Genomic DNA, 12703 nt, shown 5'->3' with positions numbered 1-12703 from the left:
ATTATATGTGTTGTCTTTAATATTAACAGGGACTTGGCTGCTCCTTTGGAGGAAGTTGGGCTTACCCACTGTCTTTAACAAATCCTGAGATTGCCTTTGGACCTGATCTGAGACCACTTTGATGGCTGCTATAGACACCTTCCAGTGAAACACTACAGATAAAAGTTATCTCCTCTGTCTGAAGGAGGATAGCTGTGCCTCAAAACTTGCAAAGAACAATTTTTCCAACTATTTAGTTGTTCTGATAAAAGATATCACATCTACCCAAAGAACCTTGTCTGCCTATGTCCATAGACCAGCACAGCTACAACCAACATCCCGACAGGAAGCACTTGGTGCAAAGTACTAGCTTAACCATGGCCAAAATGAAAGATCGCTGCATTTTATTAATATGCTATGCTGCATTGTTTTCCCTGCTTTATTTCCTTGTACTATGTGAGAGGGGTATTAAAGATACCGCCATCACTGAATTAATGATTAAGAGGAAGTGCAAAGAAATCATCTAATTAGGCACCATATTTTAGCTAGCTGGAAACATTTACAGGCCCTCACTGCAAACGATAAAAGGAAAGGAGAACATGAATTACAATTTATGGAGGATTGTAAAGAAACTGCTGAGAGTACCTATTTAAATTGTTAAATAACTGATAATGCCCTTTAAATACCTGAAACTTAGTACAAGTAAATAACCTGGAGGACACATGATAGTCTAGAGAAAGTGGAGCATGGGGTACAGGATAGCAGCAAGGATTTCACAGTCAAGACATTGGTTTGGAAGCAGGAGTATATACTGCAAACAACACACACCGGAAATCTACCAAAGACGAGAACACCCAGTTACATGTAGAGGCACATTTCTCATGAGAAAATCACTCTTTCTCCAATCTCTCAGTTCTAATCCTCAAAGGGAATTTACAAAACACCTTTCACAGACAAGCCTATGAACTTCACTTAATCAACCTACTGGATACAAGCTGTAATGGACTAAATATAGACATTGGATTTCTGACACATTATAACCTGCCTAACATCTGACTCCCCAGGTACTTCTTCACTATTTCCCAGCTACATTCATTCCCCTTTGCCCCACCCCCCTCCCAGCCTGTCTCTTACCTACTGACTTCTCAATTTACATCTTGACTGACTGGCTTTCTTGCATGTATACCAGCCTCTGGCTTCTTTACTATTCATCCCATCCAGGAAGAGCACACACCAGCTGCAGATGCTTCCTCAGCCTGATGAAGGGTATTTATACCTGAAAGCTTATGAAGAATTTTTCCAACTATTTGCATTGGTCTAATAAAAGAGATCAGATTTACCCAAATAACCTTATGTACTGGAAACATGGCCACTTTTACCCACTCTGCTATCGTCTCTGCATTATAGGCCAATCCAAGTCCCACTAAAGGAAATGCAAAGATGACTGTAATTTATCAGTTAGATCATGACCTAGTTCTCAGGGGATTTTAGAAACATTAAGTACCAAAAAAGCTTTTATATATTTTCCATAGGGCTTCATAACACAGCCAAGTTACCACAAGATCAAGGAGGATAGGTTCTTGTATGTCATTGCTCCATACAACTGTATGCTCCCATACTGAAGTTAGAACAAACCAGTAGCAGCTTACCTCTCAATAAGGAACAGTCAGCTATTTTAGGTGAGTTCTTATCATGGGAGAAGAGTGCACACATGAGCAGTTACCACAGAGTATATGATGTATAGTAAATCTCTGCCCACCTATAACTTGCTTGTGTGCCTGTAAAAAACAAACAAACCCCCCCACATGCATTCTCAATATGTAAGAGTTTGGCTGTGGGATGTGATTTGGAAAGTGTAAACTGGTACGCTCGCATAAGCACAGGCACACCTATTGCTACCCCCCGCCCCGCCCCTTACCTCAAGGCACAGGTTGATAATGTAAAGACAATATTCACAAAACAGCTATCCCAGCAACCAAACAGCTGCAGAGGCCCTTTCCATTTGTTACTGTCTCCACCCCTGTGAAAAGGAAACACCTCCTCCTTAAACGAGACAGACAGGCAGCCCTAACTCCAGTCCTGGAAGTTCCACCTCAGTACAAGAGGGACAGTAGATAGTGGCTTTTGAGTCACAGCTTATTTTATAGTACTTGGTGAAGGACAACACACAAGTTCTCTTTCTTTCTTTCTCCCCCTTCCCTCCTCCTCCCTTTATACCAAACTCAGGCATTCAGGGTACCTCAACCATAATTCTCCAATGTGTCTCGAGGGAAGGTGCATCGGGGTGAGAAAGCTGTCCCCACACCCTTTCAAAAGGTGTACATATCCCATCCCACCATTCATTGGCCCGACTCTGCAGAACAGGGATAAAGAAGAACACGCACCATTTCCATAAGACCATGAGTGGCTGGAAGCATTTGTGCTACTGCTTCATTCATTGAGCTCAGGCCATGTCAGAATTCTGGCTGGATCTCATACAGACACACAATGGGGTGGGGTGGGGTTGGGGGTGGAGAAAATATTGTGTATTCTTACTTCACCTTGTGCCTCCCAAAATGGCCACTTGTGGTCTGACCTGCCTTAATCAGTCTAAGAGTCCAGCTAGAACCTTAGGGTGAGTCCAGAAAAGCATGCATGTGCCTGTTGTGGCATCTTGAAGCAGTTTGAGACACTGCAAGAGGCATGCTAAGAATGAAAAAAAATGTTTCCCACACTGCATGTTTGCAGCGTGGGCTCTAAATTAGATACTGGGAAATCCCAGTATCAAAAAAACACGCGGAAAAGGTGGCCTGGGGCAACCAGAGGCTGAGTCCTCCAGAGAGATATTCTGGAATCTGGCCACCCACAATCCCAACACCCCCACCCACACACCCCACATCCCTCCCACACCCCCGCCACTCCCCACACACCCCACATCCCTCATACCCCCACACCAACCCCCACACTCCACATTTCCCCTACCTCCTCCCCACACACCCCTAAACCCACCCAAGAAGCACACACCCACCCGCCCCCCACACCCTTTCCTGTAAACACCACATCCACCGCACATCTCACAGCCTGCATGCCAAACTGCCAGACAGGATGGGACCTGCTTGTGGGAGCTATGCTTGCAGGGGCAGATATTGCAACATCTTGTTTAGTGAATGGGTCAGAGGGAGCTCTGATTTTTCTATGATTAGAAAACTAAAAGCAAACACTAAAGCATATAGATATTTAGAATTTATTTTATTATGATGATAGAGGCACTGCTAGGCTTCCAAACTGCTTTAAATTTGTAAATATATCAATAAAACATTGCCCAAATGATAGATTTCTCTCTCTCCATCACTCTCTCTCTCTCTCTTTTCTCTCTCTCTCTATTTATTTATTATTTATTTATATATTTATATTTATGCTGCTGCTGTTTGAGCTGTTGCAGGTACATGTGCCTGCATGTGTGGACATGTCCTTAGAGTTCTGTGTCCATCAGCCTCCTTAAAGTGTCTCCTTTATTCATTATTACCAAGCCCTGTCTTTTTTGTATAGAGGCATTTTTATGGGTTTTCTAAGGGGAATGAGACAGGCTCTCTCTCTATGTATGTGCTTTTACAAAAAGGATTCCAGTTCCCAATTTAAATGTAATCTTGTCTTATCACCTCAGTGCTTAGTGGAATACCATTAAATGTGTCAGAGACATATATTTTAGCAGAAGAAAGTCTTTAACGTTAGGTATTACTGAAACAAGGTGACTGTTCAAGTATTTTCTAAAACCTTTATTCATGCTCTTAGTAGGTCTTTTTTCTCACTCTTATTCACACACTTTTTCTGTAAGCAAAACCACTAGGCAATAAATAATAATAATTAAGAGAATTGGGTTTTTTTGTTTGTTTTGTACCATCAACATAAAAGCACCACTAAGTCCAGATAAATCAAATCAATGTAAGAATACATGGATATTAAATCCATAATGTAATTTTCTTCAATATTGTTATCAAAATATCTTCTGGTGTAACACAAGGAATAGGTTTCTGTGATAAAGCTATAAATATTCATCTGTGCAGTAAGCCTTCATTTTCTCATCTCCTGCTATTGGTTTTCTATTGTCAGCAGTGCCATTACATTATCTTGCACAAAGTCCATCTTGTGAAGGTGCCAGGTGTATAATAGCAAAATTAAAGATAAAAGTTATTGAAATCAAATTCAATTGCAATGAATCCTGATAAAAAAACATGGAGTCACTCTTGTGAAGAAATGTTTATTTGTCAGTTAAATCAAGAGAAGCATTCTTGGGCCTATTCTATGCGGATATAAACACAATACAGAATATACATTTATGGTGTACCGGAGACAACAGGAACTTAGTCCTGTTCTCGATATTAGTCTAACATGAACTACAAACAATGTCTTTCCTAAAGGATTACTAGTCTTCCCCCTCCCACTCCTCCTCCTGCTGATACTACAAAGAGATAGACACTCTGGGGCTGCCTTAATCCTCAGTATTTTAGCCCTTTCAACAAGGTGATATAACTACAATCTACTGATAACTGGCCTTGCAAAAAGTGAAATAGGAATGTTGAGATTTTTCAATTGAAAAATCACTAATGGTTTTATTGCTTCTCCAAGGTGACAGGGTTGGGACTCTGGGTAGTACCCAGTGGGCTTGTCTACATGTGCATTTTCTGTGGTACCAGCTTACTTGTGAATAAATTACAGATGAAAAAAATGTGCTGGGAAAATGTCTACACGTGAAGGGAAGTGGGAGTAGATTTGCTGCCAGTCTGCCTCCGCTTCCCAAGGGCCTACAATTGGCCCCTGCTGACACCGGGGGGTTGGGGGGGGGGCTCCAGGCTCTGGCTACAGCTGCCAACAGCTGGCAGCCCTTTACAAAAGCCAGCCCTACTGGCTGCTTTCTGACCAGCCTGGCCAGGAGCAGTGTGTGCAACACAGAGACAGCCTGCAGACCTGAATGGTGCAGGCCTGGAAACTGCACAGCAGAGCAGTGCTAGGCAGTGATTCTGTCGTGCAGGCAGGCTAGGACAGCTGCCCAGGGGGACACAGGGGCCTGGAGTGGTCTCAGGCTCCCTGCTAGTGTGCCCCAGGGCTTTGAGTGCCTGCTGGCTTTTAAAGGCCGGAGGCAGGAGCTACCATAGAGGCAGCCCAGTCCTGGGGCTGGAGGGGCTCCCAGCCCAGACCCCTGGGGTTACTTTCAGGTTGCCCCCCTAGTAGCAAGGCTTACCTGGGAGCAAACCTGCCCCTGGGTCATGTTTACACATGTGTAACTGCACAGTAACTAATAACACATACATTTACTACCTGAATTTGCAGGTATCAAATTTACTCATGATTAGGGGGTTTACTGTGCAGTAACAGTGTGCATGTGTAGACACATGTGATCACTGCACAGTAAGCTATGCTACTACACAGTTAAATGTCTCATATAGATACGCCCAGTGCCCTGGAAGTATCACACTTCTGCAGGTACTGTGCGACTTTGAACAGGATTATCAAGAGCACACAAAGCTACACATCTTCCATAGATCTTTTGCTGGAGTTGCACCCTAAGGTCATGTTACCTCTCCAGACAGATCTGTCTCATGAGATAAGTCATGACCTGCTTTTGCACCTAATGGATGCATCTGCACAAGGAGCTAAATGTACGGTAGACTAATTCTACTGTACATTAGCATGTCAAGGCAAGAGCTGTGCTAATGCGACAATGCACAGTAGAATTGGTCTACTGTGCATTAGTATCACAAAAAAACCACGTGCTGGCACTACTGCGTAGTAGCACCGGTTACTGTGCATTCAATTAGTACCTGTTATTACAGGTGCTAAACTTAATGCACAATAACCGCGGTGCATTAATGAATGTGTGGATACATCCATTGTTTATCTCTTTTTGTCTCGTTTGGTGCTACGTATGCTACACTGAATGAGATTATCAAGGAATTGTCTATCGACTGAGTTCTTTGGGAATTGCTATTCCTGATTAAGCCTTTTAATCAATGATGATTTCATTTAATTTCAGAATAAGAACCCAAGCAGGACGGAACAGGCCTACACTTAGGCGTTTAAATGAATAGAACCCAACCTCAAATGTTTTTTTATTTATTTGATTTGTTGTCTTGCCATGAACAATTTGGCAAAATCAAGGCAAATTGGTGAAACATTTTAGCATCACTCCACCTGCATTTTTTCACCAAAAAACAAATTACAAGCAATAATGTGCAAACAGCTCTACCTGAGCCTTATGAAGAGGGTATGTTTCCTTTGATCACTGGCTTCTTGGCTGAGAAACTTGTTCTCAGTTAACAGATTGTTTTATTTTTGCACAACACCCTGAAAAAGAACAGAATAAAGAGCAAAGTCCTCAATTCACCTGCTTTTGATAAAACCCCATTTTCCTGTAGGGAAATGAAAATGGCTCACTCTAGGTATCACTTAGGCATTATATACTCATCAGGCAAAATCTTTTTTTTTTAGTTGATCTAAGATGTGATTTTCCCTGTCAGTTCAAAAAGAAACAACAAAGAATCAGGCCATGACAAATGCAGAGCAGCATCTTAAAGGAAAGAAAAAAATGACAAGTACTCAGATCTCTGTATAGGTAATAATAATAATAAAAGCCTCTAGGTATCTCATTGATCTAGCAAAAACAACAGCAAATCAATCTCATGCCACAAAGAGAGGCAAAAAGATTTTTCTGTCACTCATCTGACTCATCAATTTTTAAATGATAACTTTGATGCTTTTTTGAACATTTGGACTTTGCTATAAAAAAAGCCAAACCAACTCCCATACAGCTTTCCTCTGAGATCACGCTTGACCCCTCGGGATATGGTTTCTATTTCCTTTCAACATACACGCATTACCAAGCTGATGTGATATTTAACAATCTGGCTCTTTTACTGTGTTTCCTGACACAGGAATATCTGGGTGAGGCTTTTTTAGATGGAATGCGAAGAAACTGTAGAGATGAGTTATCTGAAATATAGCAATTTGTCAAAAACAATGTAAATATGACTAATATAATCAATAACTGAGAAACAGTGAGATACACCTGTCTCAAAGGGAAACCCCTGGCCCTAAAATGAGAATTACAGCAGAGGAAAGTAACTGTACTTTGAGGACAAACTCCAGGCTGAACAGGGCTATTAGCTTCATGGTATCCAGCTCATATCTCTATCGTGTATAGCATAGTGATTCTCAGCCAAGGTGCTGGGGTACCCTGGGATGCTGCGAGGTGGGAGGAGATAAGTGAAGGCTCAAGCTTGTCCCTGCCTCTCTGCAGGGATGTAAACACTGTAATAAATAAGTTTCTGAAACGGGGTGTCACTCGATTAAACAAAAGTTATGGAATGATGCCTCACGTCTAAAAAGGTTATAACCACTGGTCTAGTATCTCATTCCCCATCTGTTTCCCCCGACTCCTCTTAGGGTTCAACTGAAAAAAAAAAAAAGTTTTGGGGGTCTTCACTTCCTGTCTTAAATCTGCCCTTCATCCTCAATCTATCTGAAGCATGATGACTACATTCTCGGTAATGGGTGATGCTAACCCTTGCTTAATGTGTATGTATTAGCATGCTGACGGACCAGTATTTCACTACTAGTGCTCCCAGATGCTTTACTAGAGTTACTGGCATCCAGAATTGAATCCATCTTTATAGATGTTTTAGGATCTCTCAGGATGCAAGCTTCTAGCTAAATGGAAAGCATATTTATGATGATTATTTATGGCATTAAAACGCTTTGCAACCAGGTTGCTATAGTAGTTTTTTTAAAAGCCCAATTCCTGCGCAGTGTTCCTGCAGAGACCACTCTTATGGCAGTAAGATAAATGCCCTTTTTGTAGCTGTCACAACTGTATTAAAAGCCCTATTTGGTCATTAAGTTTATCCCAGGACCTATGCAAGATTTTTCCCTATAGTATATTTTCCAGTGCTTCATCCAGTCCAGTTTTTTTTTAATGATTTGTCCATTACCAAGCTTGGCCTGCTAGTATAAAAGGACCTTAAAATGATGTGGCTACACTGACTCTGACAGCAATAGCTGCTGTTTGCACATTTTTTCCCTGACTCCTTCAGATTCTACAACATTTTTCAGCACCTGAAAATAGCAAAAGTGCTGCACTTAGCTGGAAGCAGCTAAAGCACAGGCAGAAAAAGTGGAGCCATTCTTCTAACCATATGTCTGTTCCCCATGTCTGTCTAAAGAGTGCAATTAGCAACAGATAATCACTCGGTTTAGAGACTATAGACCCTGTAGGCAGCTTTGTGACTGAACACAAGGGATATGGTGCAGTAAGGAGCTCCTCTGCTTTGAGAGATAATTCTCTGTAACATTTAGTGGGTCAGAAATCATGCCTGCAATTGAATTTACTTTTAGATCTTAGACCCATAAAAATATATCAGGTGCAGTTTAGGAACAGAATAAGGAACTCATATGCAGACAACTGTAAAGCATGCTCTTTCCTTTTAGATTTACTCTCTTATCTCTCTTGATTTTTGCTGCACAAGGCAAATAGAGAGCCGGGATTTGCTGTTCTCCTACATTTTATGCATTATTTGTTACTGCTAGGGATGGAAATTACACACAAACCAGTTTAAACCTGTATCAGAACAGAAGTTCAGTGCACATAGATGGGTTTCAACATGGCCATGGACCTGGATGGATGTAGTATCAAACTTAACTTATTTAGCTTAAACCAGTCTGTCAAACTTCTGTGTCAGATCCCCTCTGAACTCAAGTTACCTCTCAGTTCCTCAGCATCTGAGGATGCTTTGCTTCCCACACCTCACAAACCCCTTTTCCAAGGTGGTTCACTGGAACATGGTTCATGTTCCCCTGCTCCAGCCCAGTGCCTAGCTGGCCCCATCCCCAGGGTGCCACAGAGCTGGAGGAGCAGAGCCTCTGCTCCCCAGCCTGCATCCTGCCTGCACCTGTCAGACCTGTTGAAAGAGTCCCGTCCCCCGTCCCCCCCCACCTCCTGCAACCCAGCCCCAGCTGCCCTGCCCTGGGGAGCTAAGGGGAATCCCTCCATACCTGTCCCCTGCATTAATTGGTGGCTTGATTCTCCCACTGCCACAGATGGGAGGGAGGGAGCATTCCCCCTGGTCGAGTGCCTGCCTGCACAGCTGGGTGTGGGAGCGAGGGGAGGGAGGGAGTCCCACAATTGGGTGGGGGGCAGTTCCTCTAGCCTGACCTGGGGTCCCCAGCCCAGGGCATCCCTGCATTGAGGAGAACTCCCTCCCTCCTCTGCGTGGCCAGGTGACTGCTGAGCTCCGCTGCTGTCACAGGAGGGCTGGGAGGATTCCCTTGGACCAGTCCTACAACCATGCAGCTGGGTACGGGGACACGGGGGGAAGCCATGTACCTCCAGGGTGGGGAGGGGGCTTCCCCCAGCCTGGTTTGGGGTCCCCCAGCCCAGGGCTGCCCTACTTTGGGGAAGAAGGGGAAGCCCCAAGTGGAATCTCTCCCACCCCACTTCCCCTCCCCATTGTGTCCAGGTGGCCATGTGGCTCTGCTGCTGCTGCAGGGGCAGGGGGCAGATTCCCCATGGCCAGTCCCACACCCACGCAGCTAGGTATGGGGGAACTGGGGGGAGTCCCTAACCCTGGGGGGCTTCCCCAGCCTGGCCCAGCCTGGATCTGTTCTACTCCAGGAAGCCAAGGGGAATACCCCCCTCCTCCTCACTCTGCTCTTCCCCTGTGTGGCTGGGTGGTGTGGCTCTTCTGCTGCCATAGGTGGGAGGGGAGGAGCATTTCTCTGGGCCAGGTGTCTGTCTCTGCAGCCAGGTGTGCGGGTATAGGGGCAACTCTGTATCTTGGGGGGTGGCCCAGTCTGGGGAGGCCATATAGCACACCTTCCCTTCCCCTGTGTTGCCAGGTAGCTCAGCTCTGCTGGGATTGCACGTGGGAAGAGGTGGAGGTTCTTCTCAGCTCCCTGCGGCAGAGCAGCCTTGAGCCGGGGGATGCTCCCTGAGGCATGGGGCTCCCTCCACCCCCACCTCCCACTGGCAGATGCTCAGTTTGGGGGGCAGAGAGACTACAGATGGGGGCATCTGCTGGATGGTCCCCGTTTGAGTAGACAGGGACATGGGAAAGTTGTATTGTACTCCCATACATCCTTCCTATGTGATTGTATTCAAGTTGCTTAATGTTTCTGTGCTGCAGTTCTCATGGAAAGTAATACTTCCTTTTATTAGATAGTTTTCATTCCAAATTATGCTACCATCTCTAACATAATGATTGGGCTGCTGATCTCACGAGGTATCTCTAAATTCTGCTACAATATGATAAGCCCAGTTTGACTGGGCTGAGCTTTGGTAATGGCTGGTACAGTAGAACCCCATTTTATGCATGTTTGACTTACCCGAGTCTCATGTTTACACGAATTAATATTAGCACCTAAGCAGAAAAATACACCCCAAGATGCGTGTCATTCGCATATATACGTGAGATGCGCAGACTGAGTCAAATGGAGTTACACGTAGCTTAGGTTCCCAAGCAGGACTCTGGATTCAGGATTCAGCCTCAGTGTCACCCTTGTGTTCAAGATGAGTGCTTCTAATACTGATTCTCCAAGTGCTTCCACCTCTACAAGGAAAAGAAAAGCTATAACTTTGGAAGAAAAACTTGAAGTTGTGAAGAGATACAAAAGAGGTGAGAAGACAAAGGAAATTAGGTGTGCTACAGGGCTCAGTAAGTCAACTCTCAGTACAATTAGGGACAATGTAGAGAAAATTAAGGAGTCCAGTAAGAGTGCTACACATTTATCTACTTCCCGTGTTTCATTGACAAGGTTGGCCATCATGAAGAAAATGGAACACAAGTTGACAACATGGATTGAGCACCAGAATCAAGAACACATGCCACTTTTGATCCAGGTGATTCAAGCAAAGGCACGCAGCATGTTTGAAGTGCTGAAGTGTGATGATCCTGAAGCCAAGCCTTTTAATGCAAGTGCCGGATGGTTTGATAGATTTAATGCACACCATGGATTTCGTAATCTCAAGCTGGCGGGCAAAGCAGCAGCTGCTGATAAAAGTGCTGCAGATAAATTTCCTTCAATCCTACAGGCTGCCATTGAGGAAGAATGCTACGATCTGAGGCAAGTTTCCAACTTGGACGAAACCAGACTCTTCTGGAAACAAGTTGCATGTTTATCTCAGTTGAGGGGAGAACTGCCCCAGGGTTCAAGGCCGCGAAGGATCGGTGTACACTGCTGCTCAGAGTGAACGCAGCTGGTGACTTCAAGCTCAAATTGTTGATAGTTTACCATGCTGAAAATCCTCAAGTGCTTAAGGGTTATGCAAAGGGGCACCTGCCTGTTTATTGGAGAGCCAACCGGAAAGGATGGGTTACTCGATTTTTGTTTGATGATTATTTTTCCAGTCTGCTGCATTTGGCTTATTGTGACAGGCAAATTCTGCCTTTCAAAATTCTACTGCTTCCTGATAATGCTACAGGACACCCCACAAGCCTTGGCAACCTCAGTGAGAACATTAAGGTGCTGTTCTTGCCACCAAACACAACGTCGCTCATCCAGCCCATGGATCAGGGCATTATTTGAGCTTTCAAGAACTAGTACCTATGGAGGACCTTCAAGAAGCTTATCGATGAGACAGACTCAAAAGAAAAGGCAAACGTCAAAGAATTTTGGAAGGCATTTAACATCAAGTTGGCCATAAACATCATCGGAGATGCCTGAAATGATGTTACACAGCAGTGCCTTAATGGTGTCTGAAAAAACATCTGGCCTACTGTTGTGAATGATTTCTGAGGCTTTGCAACTGATGAATTTATAAGTGGTGCAATGCATGAGATCATCGAGATGGCTAAGAGTATGGGCCTTGAGCAGGTTGACGAGGAAAACGTGGCTGAGCTGCTCGATTCCCATAGGGAGGAACTCTCAAATGAGGATCTTCTTGAGCAGGATAGGGAGTGCCATGAAGAGGAAGAGCCCATGGAAGAAAATGAAAGGCCCTCCCCCTGAGTTCTCACGTTGAAAGGCATGGCTGATGCGTTCAAACTTTTGGATGGTTACCTAGCCTTCTTTGATGAAAATGACTCCAATTGTAAAAGAAGTGCTAAGGTTGCCAGGCTGATGAAGGAAGCCAATGCCTGCTACATGTTGCTTTACAGGGAGAAGTGATGCTGCTTGGTGCAGTCTTCCTTGGACAAGTTCTTCAGGAAACGGGACAGCACTATCTCGACTCAATCAGCCGACTCTCAGCCCTCCAGTTCTGGGGGAGAGATATCACTGCCATGTTTTCATGTGTTCAACCTGAATAAAGACTGGGTTCCCCATTGATGGATAGATTTAAGACTGTTGCATATCCATTTTGTATTCTTTTATTATTTTACTTATAATGTAAATGAATAAATATGTTTACAATATGCTTTTGTAACATAATGAATAAAGTATTGGTTGAAAAAGGTTGCATTTGGTGCCTGTGGTGTCATAAATGTGAGGTCCAAGGAACGCGACCCCTCACTTTTCTATTATTTGCTATGGGAAAATTCACTACGAGTTGCATGAATTTGCGATATGCAAGGTTTCTCAGGAACACAATATATAGTTTCATAGTTGGTAGGGTCAGAAGGGACCTTGACAGATCATCGAGTCTGACCCCCTGCCATGGCAGGAAAGAGCACTGGGGTCAAACGACCCCAGCAAGGTGTTCATCTAGCCTCCTCTTAAAGACCCCCAGGGTAGAAGCCAGCACCACTTCCCTTGGAAG

At 44.2% G+C, this 12703-nt stretch overlaps 1 protein-coding gene across 1 annotated transcript; it reads left to right on the top strand.

Annotated features, from left to right (window-relative positions):
• The first annotated feature begins 10516 nt into the window (after positions 1-10516).
• LOC106738838 (putative CENPB DNA-binding domain-containing protein 1) lies at positions 10517-11197 on the top strand. The gene has a single exon (XM_014597089.1). It carries the CDS (start codon positions 10517-10519, stop codon positions 11195-11197), a length of 681 nt encoding a protein of 226 aa, XP_014452575.1.
• Positions 11198-12703: the final 1506 nt, after the last annotated feature.

This window comes from Alligator mississippiensis, chromosome 2 (genome assembly GCF_030867095.1).
Source record: "Alligator mississippiensis isolate rAllMis1 chromosome 2, rAllMis1, whole genome shotgun sequence".
Lineage (NCBI taxonomy): Eukaryota > Metazoa > Chordata > Crocodylia > Alligatoridae > Alligator > Alligator mississippiensis.
This window is presented reverse-complemented; position numbering and strand designations above follow the sequence as displayed.